General features: G+C 46.9%; 6 protein-coding genes across 6 annotated transcripts; 2 read left to right on the top strand and 4 right to left on the bottom strand.

Annotated features, from left to right (window-relative positions):
* Nucleotides 1-862: 862 nt before the first annotated feature.
* Nucleotides 863-1312, bottom strand: EDB93DRAFT_1043976 (uncharacterized protein; the record flags this gene model as incomplete). Its single annotated transcript, XM_041444598.1, has 1 exon — nt 863-1312. A coding segment is annotated over one exon (450 nt), but the record flags the coding sequence as incomplete, so codon positions are not given.
* A 2498-nt stretch (nt 1313-3810) lies between these two features.
* Nucleotides 3811-6396, top strand: EDB93DRAFT_1159664 (putative halogenase). The gene is made up of 14 exons (XM_041450005.1): nt 3811-3856; nt 3915-4060; nt 4118-4233; nt 4293-4389; nt 4448-4490; nt 4545-4591; nt 4638-4974; nt 5020-5328; nt 5376-5529; nt 5590-5702; nt 5756-5808; nt 5860-5930; nt 5984-6197; nt 6250-6396. The coding sequence occupies exons 2-14, from the start codon at nt 3989-3991 to the stop codon at nt 6280-6282; spliced, it is 1659 nt and encodes a 552-aa protein (XP_041305515.1). The 5' UTR covers nt 3811-3856; nt 3915-3988; the 3' UTR covers nt 6283-6396.
* An 841-nt stretch (nt 6397-7237) lies between these two features.
* Nucleotides 7238-9432, bottom strand: EDB93DRAFT_1209358 (S-adenosyl-L-methionine-dependent methyltransferase). Its single transcript, XM_041451020.1, has 10 exons — nt 9043-9432; nt 8980-8987; nt 8617-8924; nt 8389-8569; nt 8221-8342; nt 7989-8171; nt 7911-7935; nt 7822-7863; nt 7563-7766; nt 7238-7514 (listed from the first exon to the last, which is right to left on the bottom strand). The coding sequence occupies exons 1-10, from the start codon at nt 9251-9253 to the stop codon at nt 7401-7403; spliced, it is 1398 nt and encodes a 465-aa protein (XP_041305514.1). The 5' UTR covers nt 9254-9432; the 3' UTR covers nt 7238-7400.
* Nucleotides 9433-10647: 1215 nt separating this feature from the next.
* Nucleotides 10648-11698, bottom strand: EDB93DRAFT_1252544 (uncharacterized protein; the record flags this gene model as incomplete). The annotated part of the gene is made up of 4 exons (XM_041453295.1): nt 10648-11309; nt 11372-11481; nt 11533-11636; nt 11690-11698. 4 exons carry the CDS (start codon nt 11696-11698, stop codon nt 10648-10650), a joined length of 885 nt encoding a protein of 294 aa, XP_041305513.1.
* Nucleotides 11699-14501: 2803 nt separating this feature from the next.
* On the top strand, nt 14502-16650 carry EDB93DRAFT_1252543 (uncharacterized protein; the record flags this gene model as incomplete). Its single annotated transcript, XM_041453294.1, has 8 exons — nt 14502-14594; nt 14646-14937; nt 14984-15077; nt 15139-15717; nt 15766-15917; nt 15969-16309; nt 16367-16532; nt 16595-16650. 8 exons carry the CDS (start codon nt 14502-14504, stop codon nt 16648-16650), a joined length of 1773 nt encoding a protein of 590 aa, XP_041305512.1.
* Nucleotides 16516-17950, bottom strand: EDB93DRAFT_1159636 (uncharacterized protein). Its single transcript, XM_041450004.1, has 2 exons — nt 17435-17950; nt 16516-17358 (listed from the first exon to the last, which is right to left on the bottom strand). Exons 1-2 carry the CDS (start codon nt 17639-17641, stop codon nt 16933-16935), a joined length of 633 nt encoding a protein of 210 aa, XP_041305511.1. The 5' UTR covers nt 17642-17950; the 3' UTR covers nt 16516-16932.
* Nucleotides 17951-18265: the final 315 nt, after the last annotated feature.

Genomic DNA, 18265 nt, shown 5'->3' with positions numbered 1-18265 from the left:
CGGAGTATGGTGGGTTGCTGGTACTGTCTGACGACGGAGCACCATCTGAAGAGGGCGATCTGGACCTCCCACCAGATAATTGTCTAGAGAACATGAGGTTTGCAGTGCTCGGGCTCATGACATACGGTCTTGGAGCTGGAGCAGGCGAGTTCTGAACATGATGTGGAATACGGCCTGTAGATAAAGGAGTTGATGGACCTGAAAGCAAGTCCAATGTTCCCTTGTTTCGCGGAGTGTACCAACTCTTTGATGCTCTGGAGTACCTCTGACGACTATTCCTCCGCCGATTACCCTGCCCGGGAACATAATCACTTGAGATACGAGCTGGGGAGATCCATGGAAGGCCGCCAAGGTCCCGCATGAATCGCCGAACACGCGCCACTTGCGAGGCAATGGATTCCTCCGGTGGGGGGCGGATGGGAGACTCCATCTTTGCAAAGTCCTCTGCAGGCCGAGGCTCCACAAGGACGGGAGTCGCAGTGGCTTGGGTCGAAAGATGAATGGTATGAGGAATGGAAATCGCTTCAACGGAGCGGTTGAAGGGATGGAGAGTGGAAATCGCATCGGTAGAATGGTGGAATGGATGGGAGGTGTTCAAGGTATCGCGGTGGAAAAAATCATCATGACTGTGCGAGCGACTAGGCTCGTACAACTCATTGACAGCCGACAATGTTCGGTCACGCCTTGTATCCGCAATGGATGTGCGTGTATCAGTATCAAGGAGAATGTTTGGCTTTGAGGGAGATAGCATGTCGGACGGAGGTGTGTCAAGTCTTTCGACCTGAGGCACATTATTTGCTAGCACTTGCCGGTGTATGAGCGAGACCCCTGGAGCTTGAGGATTTGGTTGGTACGGAGGTATTGTGGTCCCATGCTTGGCAGGCTTGGCATGATCCTTTGAATTCAAACGTCCTCTCGACATGACTCTCGGTATACTTTTCAACCCATTCATAAACCCGCCGTAAAACTTCTTCTTCCCCTGAGGCTTTCTCTCATGTCCCTCTGATGACCCATATCCATTCTCCTCATCAGCACCTGTATCGTCAATGCCAACAGTCATGTACTCGTACTCAGTATCTGATAGTGTGGGTTGTGCTGTATGAGGTGCTGGACGCATGATAGGAGTGGAGTGCTGCCAGTGAGGCGTCTGAGGGGTTTGGGTTCCGGGGTATTGGGATGGCTGAGAGGCCGAAATCCATGTAACATCTCGAACACGCGATGTATGGCTTGCCCTAGAATATCTATCCCTGGGCATTGGCTCCGCAAGAAAATCCCGAGTAGTACTGGGGGAACGTGAGAAGCTCGTATCAATACCGAGTCGAGGTTGCCCATAGTCAGAATCAGACATTACAATAGACAACCGGGGTGAATGGCGCAACTAGTAGAAGTGGAATATGAAGAAGCGTATAGAAGGCGACACGAGTCCTTATATAAGTGCGGTCGGCGTAGAACTGTACTAGGAGGGAACGTCACGTTATGACACGAGGCTCCGGCGAGATCTGAGATTAAACAGACCGTGCCACTCAGAGCACTGAAATGCATGCTCAGTCTTGCAGTTCATCACAGCCCAAGCATGCATTTCTCGCATGGTATTAGACTGGCTGCAAGAACAACTGTGACAAAAGTAGTCAGAAGACAGCAATAATCCACCCTTCGGCATTTATATTTAAGTCATGCAGGCTGCAGCTCACGGTGTTTAACAGGGGCTTTTCTTGTATCACGCTGATACCACTGGGGCCGGTGGAAAGCGATGATTAACAAGGCAATGATACAACCGGCAGCGGTAATGCATTGAGGTACGTGCTGGTGCTTCTCCCCGCGAATCGGTTTGACGAAAGTGTATCCGACAGCAGTGCAGGACAGCCTGATATTCAGAGTCTTCTTTCCATTCAGTCCAAGATGGAGGAAATGCATAACGCGAATAGCTGTGAGCGTGACTGACCCGGAGCCTGAGGACAAAGCCTACACAAGTCCTGTGAACTTCTTGCAACTTCGTCACCAAATTTGCGAATTCCATGCCCCAAAGCAGGAGCCGGTGGGTCGCCGACCTCATGTATCCCCAGCACACTTGGCGGAACCTTAGTACGAGCTTATGAGTGACTGCAGCGTGCGCAAAGTGCTTCAAATTTTGTCCTCAACGAAAAGAACGTGATCACGTGTGCACTGGCACCTGACGGAGCTTGAACTCGAAGTTACTACTGGACTCTACCTTTGTAACCATGAATCGGTCGGCCAGCTCCTCGGATGCGATACGAAATGGAGTACCACTTGTTCCTACTACCCAAAGACAGCCTGACAGCTTCTGAGCAGTCAGCTTCCTGGCTCTATTGCAGATGAGCAAAGTGCTCGAGCGACTCAAGGTCAGTCAACTGGCAGTCGATAACGGAAGGCTTGTCACTGACGCTCGAGGAAAAAGCGGTTTTAAAGCATCTGGACGGACCAGACGCTAAGAAATACAACAATCCTGGGGCTTGCGTTTCAAGAGCAAACGTCCACTCCTCTTCAAGCCGTCGTCAGGCAAAAAATCGCGTCGTTCGTTTCTGGTATCTTACATGATTTCTATTCTTGTGCGTGCTCCTTTTTATCGTGCACTCGTGCACTACTCTGCCTCAGATGCCGCTCAGACTATACTTATCATGTTTTAACGTGCTTGTAATCTAGTCGTCTGGTTCCAATGCAGTGGCTTGGTATTACTTGCCTGCTGGTGCTCAGTGAAGGGCTCAAAGCGTTCAAGTAGGGCTGCTAGGTTTCGCGCTCAGGCTAGTTATCACCACACCGGGTTTTCAGATCCACTACATCTGGCCTGCTATGCCTATTGGTCATTTAACCTGTCTGATCACTTGCTGACTGGGCTAAGAGCACGTTCTGCATGATTATGATGGGCCACATACACGCGGCAGTACGTCCGATTATGTATAGGCCAATCTGGGGCAGACCCCGCACGCGTACGGGCTATTTGACCCTTAGAAATTCAAGGACAGTAAACAAAACCCTCGGAGCTAAGTTCCGGTGTCTTGACTTTGGCGTCAACATCCCTATAATACCAGTAGCAAAGTTGCGGAACTCGAACCCGCTAGATGCGGCAAACGCTCTCGCCGAAAACCCCGTCCTTGATTTTGATACGTTTCAAAACGATGTGATACGACGAGATGCATATTTTCCAGCAAGTCAATGTATTCCCATTGAAGTTACTTATACTAATACTTGGTCTGGTCCCCTAAGGATTCTAATTCTGCTAGCACAACTATAAACACGGAGTGCCGGTGGCCTAAAGTTCGAACTCGTGCTGAGTACTAAATAGTACGTGTAAGTGTGCCTACAAAGCGCATGTTTTGGTTGGATGATCGCTTTTACTCCACTTTGATTCTCCTCCATCATGGATCTGAATCCGAGGCTAATATCCGATACCCACGGTTATCTGTTCCTGATGAAGCCTGACAGGTTCTAGTGGAGGTCGCGGATGCAACTTTGAAAGGTTAACTCTGCTAGCAATCTCATGTATAATACGTACAAGGACTGTGAAACAGGATACAGATCTAGCCGCCCTCGCGGCAATGACATGCGCAGTAATACCCGGACAAAGCGAATTGATTTCATACCTGCATAATGCCATGTGTGTCTATTAATGTGCTCAGTATTGCCCATGGTTTGCTCTGACGAAGGTTAGACCTGGAAGTCGTGCGATGGGGACCAATTTAGTGCCCTGCTCGTAGTACCATCTAATTAAAGAATTAGAGTTTGGACACCGAATATTATGTAATAATACGTGCAACACATCAACTCAGGTTTTTTTTAACTTTACTTGATTTATACAAACGCGCTGCGCGCGTTGTCAGTCTCGAGCTTAGAGATGGCGGTAAGCTCTAAATTCAAGTCGCTATATTCATCAATTCTGATCCAATGATTTTGGACAGGACCGCCTAATCCACGCGCAGTGCCAGCTTAGTCCGGTTGATTTTATTCACGATACAGAGTTTTAGTGGATGTCATGTTATATATAAGGTATAGCGGCGCCCCCTTTCATACAATCCCCTTCACAGAAATGGCCATTAAAACACTTGTAAGTGGCTGATATCAATTCTTCTGCTACAATGAACTTGGCTAAGATACTACCTAGCCGACTTCAACTCAAATACTTGTTGTCGGCGGCGGACCCGCCGGAAGCTACGCAGCTGCTGCTTTAGTTCGAGAAGGCTTTGAAGTCACTCTTCTCGAAGCTGCAAAGTTCCCTCGGTCAGCGCATATCATACATGACATCAGTATACGGAATCACTAAAACACAGTTGCACCAGATATCACATTGGCGAGAGCTTGCTCCCGTCAGTCCGCCCCTTCTTGTCATTTATTGATGCGGAGGAAACCATCAAGAATCATGGATTTATAGTGAAGGTTTGGGTAGTCTTTCATGCGTCGGAGTACTTAGCCTAAGACGGTCACCCTCTTATAGCCTGGTGCTGCAGTCAAGTTGAACCAGTTCAAGCGAGAAGGATGTGAGCACAGCTGCCCTCATGCATCGTCATACTAGTATTATTTTTTTATTCCAGACACCGATTTTGTTGCGCTGAACCCAGACAATGGGTCTTGGAACGTGGTATGTAATATATTGGAGATGTGCTTGCCGTTTCATCGTTTTGCAGATTCGTTCGGAATTTGACGATTTGCTACTTCGTCATGCTTCGAAGAGTGGAGCAAATGTGTTCGATGACACAAGAGTTACTGAATTTCAGTTCGAGGGCGAAAGACCTGTTTCAGCCAATTGGAGGAATGCCAGCACTGGAACGGGGGGCCGTATCTTTTTCAGCTACCTAATCGATGCTTCAGGAAAGAACGGGATCATGTCCACAAAGTATCTCAAGAACAGACGCGTTAACCAAGCTCTCAACAATGTTGCATGCTGGGGATACTGGGAAGGGACCGAGTCTTACATGCCGGGTACCGCTCGCCAGAATGCTATCTTTGTTCAAGCACTTGAAGGTATGAAAACAACTTGACGGACTTGAGTAAGCTTATAGTCTGTAGATGAATCTGGATGGGCTTGGTTCATTCCCCTTCACGATGGATCCACATCTGTGGGAATTGTGATGGATCAAGAGTCAAGCAATCGTAAGAAAAAGGCTTCCCGTGCGGCTGCAGGAGGATCCGGCTCAAATCTTCTGGCTCATTATAAGGAAGAACTTTTAAGCAAGGCACCTGGAGTTCTCAAATTGATAGGAAATGCCACCCTTCGAAACGATGGCACACCGGAAGCGGTGAAATCTGCAAGCGATTTTAGCTACTCGGCCCCCTCTTATGCAGGGGATCATTTTCGACTGGCGGGGGATGCTGGAGGTATTTTTCTTGACATTTTATGGCACTCGCAATTGACAAGTAATAAGCATTCATCGATCCGTTCTTCTCCTCTGGCGTACATTTGGCTTTCACAGGAGGACTTTCGGCTGCTCTCACGATTGCTGCATCGATTCGAGGACTCTGCAGCGAAGAGAATGCCCAACGTTGGCACACCTCAAAGATTGCCACCTCTTACACGAGGTATGTGAATTTGGTTCCTGGAGTAATAGCGACTAAGTTCTAACGTAATATATATTGTAGGTTTCTTCTTGTCGTCCTGGGCACCTATAAACAGATCCGAAATCAAGCTATGTCGGTGATGAGTGATGTAGATGAGGACAATTTTGACAGAGCCTTTGACCTCATCAGACCGGGTGGGAATTTATGTTTTTTTTTCATCATTGCAAATACTGATACTCGAGTACAGTGATACAAGGAACAGCAGATGTTGGTAAGACCTTGACAGAAGACGAACTCCAGGTACGTATGTTCTGTGGTCATCTTCCACAAGATTCTCAATCCGATTGACAGAAAACTATGGACTTTTGTCGTAATCTATTCGCACCAACTGATCCCGAAATGCATTCTGCGGTCCAAGCTAGGTAAGGGACCATCATCTAGTCGATCAAAGTATCTCATACTAAACTTTGAATAGATTAGATCCTTCTCTGACATCCCCAGACGCACCCGTCATGTCAGAGAGCGACATCGATCGCTTGCTCGGAGATACTGATGATGAAGCTAAGATTGTTTTGAGCGAGATCAACGCCCGAAAGCCCATCCATGCGATGTACAACCCAACGGAGAACTTTGGTGTGGAGGAACACTTTGGTTTCAAAGCTGTTTTAAAACGAGGCAAATTGGGTTTGGTAACTAGCCATGCGGAGCTGTGATTGACATATCACTTATTCTCTGACTTAGATAGAATCCATCCACATAGAGGATCAATGTTAGCTGATAGTAGAATTACCGTGAACTTGTAGAGCTTGAAATTCCAGGCTCTCAGGGCAGTCTAGATTTTTGAACCTCTTGTATGAAATTTAAACGTCGAGTCAACTTGGCATTCAACGAACTATAGTTTGCACGTTGGCTGTGACTCTGGCGACGACGACATATCACCCCTTGAAAGTAGCGTATATTCAACCTTCATACTCACGCCTCAATCAGTCATCTTGTTTTTGACCTCGGAAAGACTCAGGCACTTATAGGCTAGACCGGTGACCAGGCAACTGTAGCGGAGCGTGCAATGCATTTCCAGTTCATGTTGCAACCTTGTCTCTTTTGCAATTTAATCCAGGACCAAGATCAACAACATGAAGTACTGAAGGAACGACTGCATAGTCTGCCAATGGACTTGGAAGGCTGCTAAATTAGTCATTGGCACGACGTGGGCGATCTGACTGAGGATTTCCACTGGAAGTCGTATATACTACTACTACCTAGACAAGCGCACAGATGGGTGTGGTTGTTGCAGGAGAGGGACCATCAAACACACGAATAACGTTCGCATAGGTTGAATTATCCAAGTCGTTATCTTCCACGGCGCAGCTCACCTCAGTGGCCACTGTTGACCAGAGTCACTAATCCATATCCGGATCTTGCGACAGGCTGGGTAGCGGACACTGCGGATTATGCGTGACAGCGTCGGTGGATCAACGATTGATTGTTCCAAGCATGCACAGACACGTAGAAAACAGGTTTCCGAGTCGCGCGAATGAAGGAAAGCTGCATATGATGAAACACGTCCAACATGGGGTCACTGATGCAAACGAAAGCATCGTGTGAACCAAAGTACAGGCCACAAGAAAGCTTAGGAAGAGAGCGTTTGGCTATGCTTGTCAGTCTAAGCTTTGAAGGTATATCGCCGGCCGGTCCGGGCGGTGCCGTCCTAGCTTTACACTCTGATACGCGCCACTCGATAAGACATTGGGGGTCTCAACTTTTTATCTCTTGCAAGATTTTAATCAAAGCAGATCTGGATCTGGTCGGAGCATTCTAGACCTAGCTTAGAGCACTCTAGAATACCTAGACGTAAATAACAAGCTATCAATATAGACATGTCATAGGTCATCTCAACTCTCATCTGTGTGAATAACGCGACACTCCATGATAGATACGTAAGCCCTAAGCTTGTACAGTCCTGTGACGACAAGACCGGCCCGGGATATTATAGTACGCCATTGATCCTGAAAGAAAGGTGAGCAAAGTTCATGCTAAGCCGAGGCAGGCCGCACCAATGTTCTTTCGTGACAATTCAAGATACACAAGAGATGCAAGGCAAGTGCCTGCGGCATGCGAGACGAGGAATTGAGAAGAGTTTGCTCGGTTATGAGGGAAGGAGAAGGTGTAAAATCCATTGTGTTCGCTGGGTCATGTTCAAACTGGACATGAGTGTCGGGATAGTGCCCAGAAATTCTCTCAATGATCAGGATCTTGGACTGGAAAGACATTTGAACGTGCTCTCGGAACTACAAAATGATGTCAAGGACGAACCTTTGGTCCTGCAGCAACAGCGAGTTTTTCTAGGACGTTCACCTGGAAACGTCAACTAAGACTTGACATCGATGATAAAAGAAACTTACAGCTTGAGTCTCGGGCCAGTTGTGTCTGTTGAAAAACGTCAGTGGATAATAAAGAATCATGAAGAAGGTACAGCGTACAGAACATGTCGTAACATGAAGGTATAATTATCCCCAGTGCGTGGTTGAGCAGAGAACAAGTCGTGGGCTTCAGCGACTACTGTACCACAAACTAAGTTGGGATCTAAATGGGCCTTGATGTTAGCTTCAGCAAGCTCGACCATCTCCCCCCTCTCCTGGATAACAAGACGGAGGGCAGGAAATCTTGATACTATATGTCAGTTGTGTTGCTTCTTGACAGTTTTGCACTGACTTGTTGGCGAGGGCAATAGCTAGGCTTCCTTTACCTCCCCCGCAGTCAACAATAGTCGATTCCAAGCACGTTTGCCATGGGTAGTCCGATAATATTCCTGGGGTTACATATTCGCCGAGTGCCTAAGAATATAAGTATAGTATTGCCAGTCAGGCAGATGATTCAAACCTCGACACACGCTGCAAACCGACCGAGATAATTCCTATCATCTTTCACCCATTCGAAGAAGGGCTTTGTAGTATCGTTCGCGAGTTGAAATGCGGTATGTTCTGGAGACTGAGAGAACCTGAATTCGGGATACGTGAGCCATCGAGGAAGAGCCTCTGCGATCCTCATGTTGCCGGGAACCCTATAACAAGGTTAATCGTGCAAAGCCGGTATGCAAGAAAATCCTACGATATCAATGCACGACCTCTTTGGTCTTGTAGTAAAATGCGAGCGGAGCGATTCATGGCAAAAATTCCATCCTGAATCTCTCGAATCCATCCACAAGCCGAGAGATGGCGTAATACAGTGGTGAGCTTATGGGAGTCGAGGTTCAGTTCTGACTGGAGAGTTTTGGCGGAGATACCAGACGGCTCCTTTGCCATGCGGTCCACAATACCATGCTCAACAAAGACTTGAACGGAAGCAAAATCATACATGGAAAAGGCGCTCTCAGCGGCTTTCTCAAAAGGATGTTGCAGAAGATTCTTGAGCTCTGCCTGAATAAATAAATTTGCATATCTCACAGCAGGAACACGTAGAATGTGAACTTACAACACATGCTAGAAGGGCAGAATCAGTACGTAGCCCTTGGGATCCTGTCGCATTCGAACATACCTAGTGCTGCTCGGCGGGCTTCGTATACACCAACTGGTGTGGGCTGGTCTAGGCCATCCAAAGGGTGCATGTCGATTCCATACTGTGAAGACAAAGGCGGCAACATTGAGCTGTCCATCGCGACGCGCAAACTGTTTAGCGCATTGTTTAGGGAGGTTTGAAGGTTGTCTAATTCACGGTGGCTCATCCTGGTCAGTAGTTCGATTGTCATTGAGAAAATTTTGCCAAAAGGTATATATACACCATCTGATGGAGGTTGGGCTAGAAACCTTACTGATCTTGCACTCACTGCAAATCTTCATTGGTTCCAATACAACCGAACGGGGATTAAAATTTCGATGATGACAATAATCTTGCAAATGGGAGAAAGACTCAGAAAGTGAGTTTGATGGAAACGTCGAATTCAAGCTGCTTACATAAATTTAATACATTATTTTCATTTACAGACTCGGCGATCTGACTCTCAGATCTTGATATCGGATACCAAGCGGACACTGAAAATCTGAACATATCCGAGTCAGCATGATGCTCTGTAGCGAATAGAGCCTTTGAAAGACGACGCACCCCGGGCCCACCGCAGACGGAAGGTCGTCAAGTTACTGCGGGCTTTTATCTTTAGGCATCATAAGTTATTTCAATGTAAGTAAACGCAACAGCCTTCTACGATTGATTATTCATCCTCATCAGTCATCGAACCGCAAAAACAAACAGCCCACGAAGTTTCAAGGGCGTGGCATGAGTCACACTGACTTTACATATGCGCTAAGTATTGCGATGAGTCGCAAGTGGTATGCAAATGCTTATCAATTATTGGTGAGCTTGCTGGCCGACTATACAATGGACGAGGTCACGATCACAATTCTGTAATAAGGCTACCAGACACATTTGTATCCCACACGAGAACGTCAGTATTCTATGTGAGTGTCCTCACAATATAAATGAATGTTGAGAATATCACTGACAATTCGCCATAAACTAGTGTTCTACGCCTTCATTATTGTTTTCGGGTTTCGAATTCTGAAGGCGCTCTTCCAGGTACATGGACTAAAACTGTCAGATCAAGAGACTACCACCGCAGTGCACACATACTGCAATTGCAACATTATCTGATAGTCGCGTTCAAACAATCCCTTCAACACTTGTTCTTGAATTCAAGATGACGTGACCTTGTGCTGGCTCTCTTAATCGGTATGAATTCGTTTTATCCAGAACTACAGATCGAGCCAGCGCATGTGTGCGACTGCCTGGTCATCAGAAGAATGAATCTATATATCCCGTTTGCCCAACTCAATTCATCAGATAACGCGTGATGTCGTCCTCAGCCCCACTATCACGGCTGTACACAAATCAATCGCCAGAGCTTTACATGTACGTATTGTCCAGCATTGGTCTTCGCTCCACCGAACAATAAACAAGGGATCAAAAACTAACATGGCTCAGACGTAAAGCCTTTATTTCACACCGTTGGACTTTAATGTGACGATTCATTTTGTTCGCATCCTTGACAATCGATACTTTCGTGGTGTGTGGTCTTTTAACAACGCGTCTGATCATTATATCTGACGCGTTCTACTATGTATTGATGTGTACAAAATGGCCTGCTGCTCAAACCGACACGGTCGGTTTCTGGGCGGTAAAAGCGTAGAAGATAACCTTTGACTGAGCGTTGCTCTCCCATTCCATTTCTAGATCTTCCACCAACTCTATAAATTCACCCTCTGTTCGAATCCCCATCCTTACTACCGGAGTTTGCATTCCCTTGTAGACACCAATGAAACTCTCTCGAGCTTTAGCTTTCATCTCGTCCTCGTCGTCCCCACCTCCAAGGCTAATTTCAAGACGCTGTGTCGTGATTTTGTCAAACCCGGCGCTTTTGAGGATATTCGGAATATGCTCGACACAATTGAGCAATAGACCTCTTTTAACAAAGAGGTCCTGAAGCATCGAAAAGTGCCTTTGCGTTGCCTCTCCAGCTACACAATGACTAGCTTCGACGAGCTGCACCCAGCCTCCTGGAGCAAGGACACGGAAAATTTCCTCCACAGCTGTGTTCCAATTCTCTTTGGATAACGCTGCGATAAGGAGTCTCTGGTTCACTAGCTGAAAATTGCTGGTCCAACCGTTCGGTAGCTGTAGAACGTTCCCCGTCCCCAACTGTATATGTTGCTTTTGTATATCATCGAGCTCTGGAAAAATATCCGTCTTTAAATCGATCCCACGGAAGGTAGCGTCCTTGTTGGCGTTATAGCAGTCAAGGAGCCAGGTTGCTGACGTATGAGTGATCCAACAGTGAGATTAAAGAACAAAGAATTTTCTGATGAATACAAACCTGATCCAGCTCCGCTATCGAGTATATTGTCTCCTGCGTGCAGCTCAATTGGAGCAAAGACAATACGGCCCCCGAATGCGTTTCGAAGGACTTCATGTTGAACTTCCAGTCTATTATACACGGAGGTGTCAATTTTCATTCAGGTCGAGCTATGATCTAACCTTTTACGCTCCTGTTCATCGGTTGGGAGTATATATAGAGATTTTGCAATTGCATGTGTCAGGTCATCACCGTGTGGTTTAGACTGAAGGGAGTTTTTCGAAGGCTAGTGAATGTAATCATGAGTTCAAAATATTTGGGGTTGACAAAGGAACTTACATGGGACATAATCATAATGCTTGAACGAACTTCAACTGGAATATTTGCGCGAGCTTTTAAGCACTTACTTACTTGTACGAGACTCGGACTTGCCTGTGCAAAAATCATTCATCAAACTCCTGTATACTAATAATTTATGTCGTCCCATCTTTCGTGTGGGAGTTAATGGCAAATAATACATCGCGATTCATCGCGAGTTTCACTGGATCGGCGGATCAGATGTTTCAGAACTTCTCGTCTGGGGCATGCGTGATGAAACTCAGCCAGTGATTACCATTCCTACGGGTGGGCCAGGGTCCGGCATTATATGTGCTGTAAATCTGGTTAGTGCGACACGTCTGATAATAGCGCGCTGCACCTCAGGATATTCTAATATTAAGTTGCTGCAAGTACTTGACTGTTAATCTCTTTCTCAGACCAGCTGGAGTGGCCATGAGCGTTTTAACTTCGGATTTAGAACTGTAAAATATGCCATAGTTCTTCAGGCTATTCCTAATCAGTGAGAGAGCTTTAAGGATATGAACAATTGCTCCCACATACAAAGTTCCTTGAAGAATTGTTAATTACTGACATGGTTCGCCGCACGCGCTCGGTCGCGCCACATATCAATATTTCAATATTTCAATTCTAACCTGAGGCGGCCTCATAATTTGATCCGTGAATCTTGGACCACTTGATATTATCCGCAGTGTAGGCAAAGATATTATGCTTCAAGAAGGCGTGCGCGGTGTCCCATTTGAAATTCAACCAGGGTCCACCCTATTAATCCATTCTCACGCTTTTGCCTTTTTAGGATCACTACACCAGCAATAAGTATACGCTGACATAATCTTATCGTGCGGTATCAGCGGTAGTATCGAACAGCGCTGGACGACGGAGCCTACGCTCCTAGACTCCACGGATCTATCACATTCCTTCGCATGTTTATCTTATAGGCACTGGTCTGTACTCTGTGATGAGCCCAATCTCGGAGCCTGACTCGGACGGACACTAGCGCCCGCCACAGGGACCACTGGTGCTTCCTTATGTTTCATCAACGTACGACGGACAACTGGCGTCTAATGCGAAGTTCCCCTCAAGAATTTTTTGTTCTCCAACCCTACCTTCTGTATTTGTATTATCTCGTTCGACAGCGGCCATGTCAGACTCAGGGCCTCTTTACACTGAGATTGATATGAAAATCCAGAACGCCGACGAACTGCTGGCATATAAAGAAACCCTTTTGAGGATCAGAAGCTGAACATTCTGTCCTGGGAACCGAACTGATAACATGTTCTGACAACCAGTCACTGAACGTGTATAAACGTCGTCACGGGAAGTTTCATGCCATCTGTCCTGCCGAACGCCCCTTGAAGTCGTGTATGACAGTCGCGAATGCTCTGGTGTGAAGCACACCCGCGCCAGAGTCCGTCGTTCCCGCCGGCTGCTTTATCGTAGGGCCTAGGCGCGCGCGAAAATGTTGTGAGTCGGGATCAGTGCAAAAATCTGTTGCAGACTGATTTGATGCATTGTAGAGCTCACGTGGTGCAATACGAGAGAGTGAGGGCAGATCGATGTTCGACATGTGCATGAGGATTAGCATACTGATCAATTAACCCAGCCCCCACTAGTCCTGTGTAGAATGACCAAATCACCTTGTTGCTTTACAAAATCACTAACAGTGGCGGTGTGGGAAAGTTGCCATAAAGTATTATGTAATGCTCTGCATAGTGGCGACAAAGTTTTCTGGAACAGCTTTGATAACCAAATGGTTAATCAACGAGCTCACAACTCAGTATCACATGACGCCTACAGAAAGTTAGTCGAGAAGGTTTTATTGCCGAAATATTCCAGCAGCATCCAGACACCAGCATGGACGAAGGTAGACTTGTGTACGGTGTGTATTTGACGAAAAACAGTTACAGGTGAAAATCATCGAACAGGAGAAAGATCTAAGACTGCAAAAACTACCATCACATTCAGCAGTTATGTCATGAGAACAGATTCAACAGAATTTCGCACCTTGCAGTGCTGCACGGCCTTACCAACCTGCAGACTGGATAACCTTTTCATCTGCCACTGGCTGATGGACTCGGAAGTGTAGGTCACGTACGTACGTGTAGTCAACTACTAGTATATTCGCCAGACAAGACTCATCCAGATTGAATATGGCACCCGGTGGTCGTAGTACTGCCAGTATCTGATGCTCCAGTCTGTCACTAGGTGCGTTCGGTTCACTTAGAAATTTCATGATTAGGAAGTGTTGAAACAAAGTCCGGCAATATTGCAAGTAGCCTACCCGCCATGTGCATGAAACTGCGGGCACGCGGCACCTGCGAGTGCCCGCTCAATGTTACAACGCTCAATGAACACTGAGTTGGACGTTCAGTTCAGTTAGTAAAGCAAAAGACCCGTCGGTTACTCGGCAATTGTTCGGACCCATGAACCGGGACTCCCGAACAAGTTCAAACATAACGGGTTACGGCAACCAGACAATGTTGGACTGTTGCTCAATACACGACTAACTTCTGGTATGTTATGGAAGGAAAATCAGCCAAGCTGTTGGATCTTTGTCATCTCACGGTTGGATCATGTCAACATGCTCGTCTGCTCACAAACCATTCTCCAAACTTGCACAGACACAGGATAGCACTGCCTTATCTGCTTTCAAGCAAAGGCTAGGAGACTTGGTAGTCACCGAGCTCCGTCACCGCCGTCAAGCGGAACCGGACACACCATCATGCGAATGACGTCCTCAATGTATAAAAACTGTGATACGTGAAGCGTCGCCAATGTAACTTCGATACCCCAAGGACTTCCTCGGATATCTTCAATGACTACTACATCTGGTTCAAGTAGTACACTACAACCACTCGGAGGCCTTCAACGCGGCAAAGCGTGCATTGCATGCAGACGTCGAAAAGTTGTTCGTAAATGTAACATGTGGTATCTGAAACTCGCTCATTTGTCTCGTTAGAAGTGCGATGGTACCCGACCAACGTGCAGTCAATGCGTCCGTGGTAACAGGCCCGACGACTGTGAATACACAGATGGCCAGGGACGGTCTCGGACAAATATGCTGGAACAAGAAATCTCACGTCTTCAAGCTCGAATACAAGAGCTCGAGCATCCCGAGAACACTACTCCCGCGGTTGCGCTACACCACCCTTACTCGTCGTCCGACGTCCCGCAAGGGTTTTCTGTCCCATTTGGGTTCCAGCCTTCCCATATCTCTGCGTCAATGTCATCTGCATTAAGTCCCGGAGCGCGTAAGTACTTACAAGTTGATGATCACACTGTCTCATCATTATTCAGCGTCGAGTTCTAGTTCTCGAATTACATCGGGTGACTTCAGTCCGAGCGGCTGGTGGGTTCAAGAAGAGCCTCCGAGCCAAATTGTACTCGAATCGTAAGCCAGTAATCCTGTTTGTTTATCCATATAGTTTACTTATCGTGATTTTTGCAAATAGTTTGAATAAAATTTTGCCTTACGCGGACGAACTTGGCTTTTTCCTGCATATCCCGCGCGTACGAAACACGCTTGTGACTGCTTCCCGTGATATTCCTGTTGCATTGCAAAACGCCATCATTCTGTTATGTCTCCATGTCACGAACACGAAGCAGACCGCCTTCGAGCTGACAGTGCTATCAAGATGTTTGCGTCAGCTAGCTGATATCATCCCTTCCTGCACTGCAAGTACCCGAGATTTGCTGGATGTCCTACAAACAGAAGTCCTGCTTATATACTACTTGTTCCGGGTCGGACGGACAGTTGAAGCGAAGTACTATTCAGGCGGAGCGGCCAGCCTTGTTCTGGCATTTCGACTTCATTCTTCTCCTGAAGAAGATACACCGGCGGACATGCAGTCTATGTCGTTCGATATATTCAGGACCACCCTTTCAAATCCGATTGACGATATCGAGCAGACAGAAGCCATACTTGCATTCTGGAACGTCTTCACTTGGGACAAGAGTGTGTCCGCCGTGCTGGGAGTTCCACCTAGCATCAGTAGATCCATTCGGGTATCTGTCCCTTGGCCTGGAAAAATGTAGGTGGTCAACTTGTTTGATCAAGATGTCCACCTTACAAGCCGCAGACAGGAAATTGGACCTCAAGTAGACACCATACAACAGTTCCTTGTCGACGGACAGAGTGAAAAAGGATATTCTGACTCAGCACTCGCCTTCCACGCAAAAGCAGCTGTACTCCTTGACGAGGTGAACAATTTATTGGAGCAATACACATCAGGTAGGTATAGTTAACGCACAATTTGGTTCTTCTAACGTCCTTGCATTTCAGATTCACGTGTTCAAGAAACACATTCATTCGGAGCACAATTTGGGTCACTCGACGCACTCATACAACACCTGCAAGCATCCATGCCGTCCAATCCGTCCTTGACAAGTGAGACGTCGCAATCGTCCTCGCAATCGGGTGTTGCTCCTTCGTCACCTGATCTCGGTTATCGTCGTTCAATTTGCGTGCAATCCCTTCTATCCCTCGCTACCATTCGGTTGCACAGACCCTTCCGTGAATCCTATGGCTTATCGAATGCCAAAATCGTCACCGCGGCCATGCTCATAGCGCGTGCCTTACAATACGTGAACGTAAATACACTGCAATATTTTGATCCCGTCGTCGTGAGTCATTGTTGTGAAGATTTTGGTATCTAATTCTTGACAGTTTCTGTTCGCCAGACAATATGGATAAATGCTTCCTTCGTGATTCATGCGGAAATTACACGTTTGCATGCCATAAAAGCGTGGCCGACGCAGTTCCCCGCACGCGGCGAAGGTCTTGTCCAGGCCCTAAGGACCATGGTGACTGTATTGAGAGATGTTGCGAAACATTGCCCTGTGCTTGGTACGTCTTTGTTTTCTTCTTTCAGACAAGACAAGCCATTAATCGTATATCACCCATAACAGCACTCCGGACAAAATTAGAAACTGTATTAACTCCTCTTGACCTTGTTGCTCGATGATTTCTGATCCTTTCGCTAGTGTGTATAGATATTTCTCATAAATACAAGTGTATCGCTGCATATCTCATCTATTCTGTACTCGGTGATTTTCTGATTCTTTCTCTAGTGTGTATAAACCTTTTTCTCCGGAACACTAGATATCTAATCTTGCTCTTGATACTACACAGGTCGTGCCATACACTTTTTTGAATTTTTCCATGTAACATACAACCTACTATTGTAATATCATGTGTTTGCTAGACCCATCAACAACGATGCTGGTTCTAGGAGTTGATGTGAACTTTACTGTGCGATCTCAAATGACAGATACATACATGCTGGGGAGATCATCCCCTTTCTGAGAGCTTGTAGGTTGATCTTTGTTCCATCCTGCGATTTCAAGGTCACTGTACTTTTGCTGGGGATGAAAGTGTTTGCGTTGCTATTCAGACTCCGCGTTGGGGAAGTCAGGGCTGGACTTGGGGAGGGAGATGACCTTGCGCTCAGCGAAGTTGCTGATGACAAGGCTTGTGTGGTAAATACGGAAGACGCTTGACGATCGTCCTCGATGTGCAATGTATGCACGTATGGTACAAGCTCTTTCCACGAGTCCTCGTCGATGAGTACCTTTGCGGGATCAACTGTCCCATCTTCGCGGTAGAATGCAGCATACATGATACGCGAATCTTCAGAGAGCTCCATGGAGGCTTTGACAAGCCCGACCACGGTCTGCATGGATCAGTTAGCATTGGCGAGACAAAGACTCGGGAGAAGGGTGGACCACGAGAAACAAGACGAAGCTCACCCTGAACGGGACGCGTGAGAGATGCTCCCTTCCGAATGCCTTGATTACAGAACCTTTCATACCCGAATACTCGACCATGATAGGCGATGATCTCGGCAGGGAGGAAACGAGACGCAAGGCCTCCATGCATTGCGCAAGCCCTGACGCCACATCGTTAGGCGATGATGCCAATTGGGATAGGATTTTCAGTTGAGAACGGCTCATCATCTGTGCTCAGAGGTCATATCTTATCGATTGCCTGTATCTATCATAATGCACCTACTATTTCAAAGGCTGCTTTGAAGTTTTAATGATCTGAGAGGGAAGGAAGACAGGTGCAACCGAGTAGAGAATCATTTTAGTCATATATTGTCGCCCTGCCACCACACGTTGCAACACGCTGCAATGTGCGATGCAGATGTTCGGTGATAGCTATTAGCTAACGTGTCAGCTGACACGGGCGTTTATGATATCGATCAGGGAACTCGAGCTGATAGAAGCATAGTTAACGTACCGCGAAGGAGGTAATCTGCAACGTGAGTGGAGCTCCTGCTTGTGCGTGGCTTGTGCGTAGCCTTCTACCTAAATCAGACCAAAGACTCAAGTCCAGACTCCGGAAGCTTCCAGACGCGCGAACTGAGCAGCTGGATCATTTCTGTCCATCCTGAGTCGAGTCACGAATTTGGAGTCAATGAACTTGTTCCAGGGTGATGATATAGTAAGCGCACAAGATGATGGATCGAACTTCCGAGTCAAACTTCTGAGCCACGATCATACCTGCTGGCAATTAACCACCTTCGCCCAATCCTTATGAACCAAGCTGAAGCCTACGATATCGTGCCAAGGTACCAC

This window comes from Suillus bovinus (genome assembly GCF_016758785.1).
Source record: "Suillus bovinus strain UH-Sbo-P2 chromosome Unknown EDB93scaffold_47, whole genome shotgun sequence".
Classification (NCBI taxonomy): Eukaryota; Fungi; Basidiomycota; class Agaricomycetes; order Boletales; family Suillaceae; genus Suillus; species Suillus bovinus.
This window is presented reverse-complemented; position numbering and strand designations above follow the sequence as displayed.

Excerpts from the sequence above, each read along its gene's own strand:
- EDB93DRAFT_1159664 (XM_041450005.1), top strand. The coding sequence starts at position 3,989 with ATGTTATATATAAGGTATAGCGGCGCCCCCTTTCATACAATCCCCTTC. Across the intron at positions 4,234-4,292 it reads GAAGCTGCAAAGTTCCCTCG|ATATCACATTGGCGAGAGCT; the intron begins GTCAGCGCATAT and ends CAGTTGCACCAG. Across the intron at positions 4,975-5,019 it reads CTTTGTTCAAGCACTTGAAG|ATGAATCTGGATGGGCTTGG; the intron begins GTATGAAAACAA and ends TATAGTCTGTAG.
- EDB93DRAFT_1209358 (XM_041451020.1), bottom strand. The coding sequence starts at position 9,253 with ATGACAATCGAACTACTGACCAGGATGAGCCACCGTGAATTAGACAAC. Across the intron at positions 8,172-8,220 it reads GCTATTGCCCTCGCCAACAA|ATTTCCTGCCCTCCGTCTTG; the intron begins GTCAGTGCAAAA and ends TATAGTATCAAG. Across the intron at positions 7,864-7,910 it reads ACTGGCCCGAGACTCAAGCT|GTGAACGTCCTAGAAAAACT; the intron begins GTAAGTTTCTTT and ends TGACGTTTCCAG.
- EDB93DRAFT_1159636 (XM_041450004.1), bottom strand. The coding sequence starts at position 17,641 with ATGATGAGCCGTTCTCAACTGAAAATCCTATCCCAATTGGCATCATCG. Across the intron at positions 17,359-17,434 it reads TCTCACGCGTCCCGTTCAGG|ACCGTGGTCGGGCTTGTCAA; the intron begins GTGAGCTTCGTC and ends TGATCCATGCAG.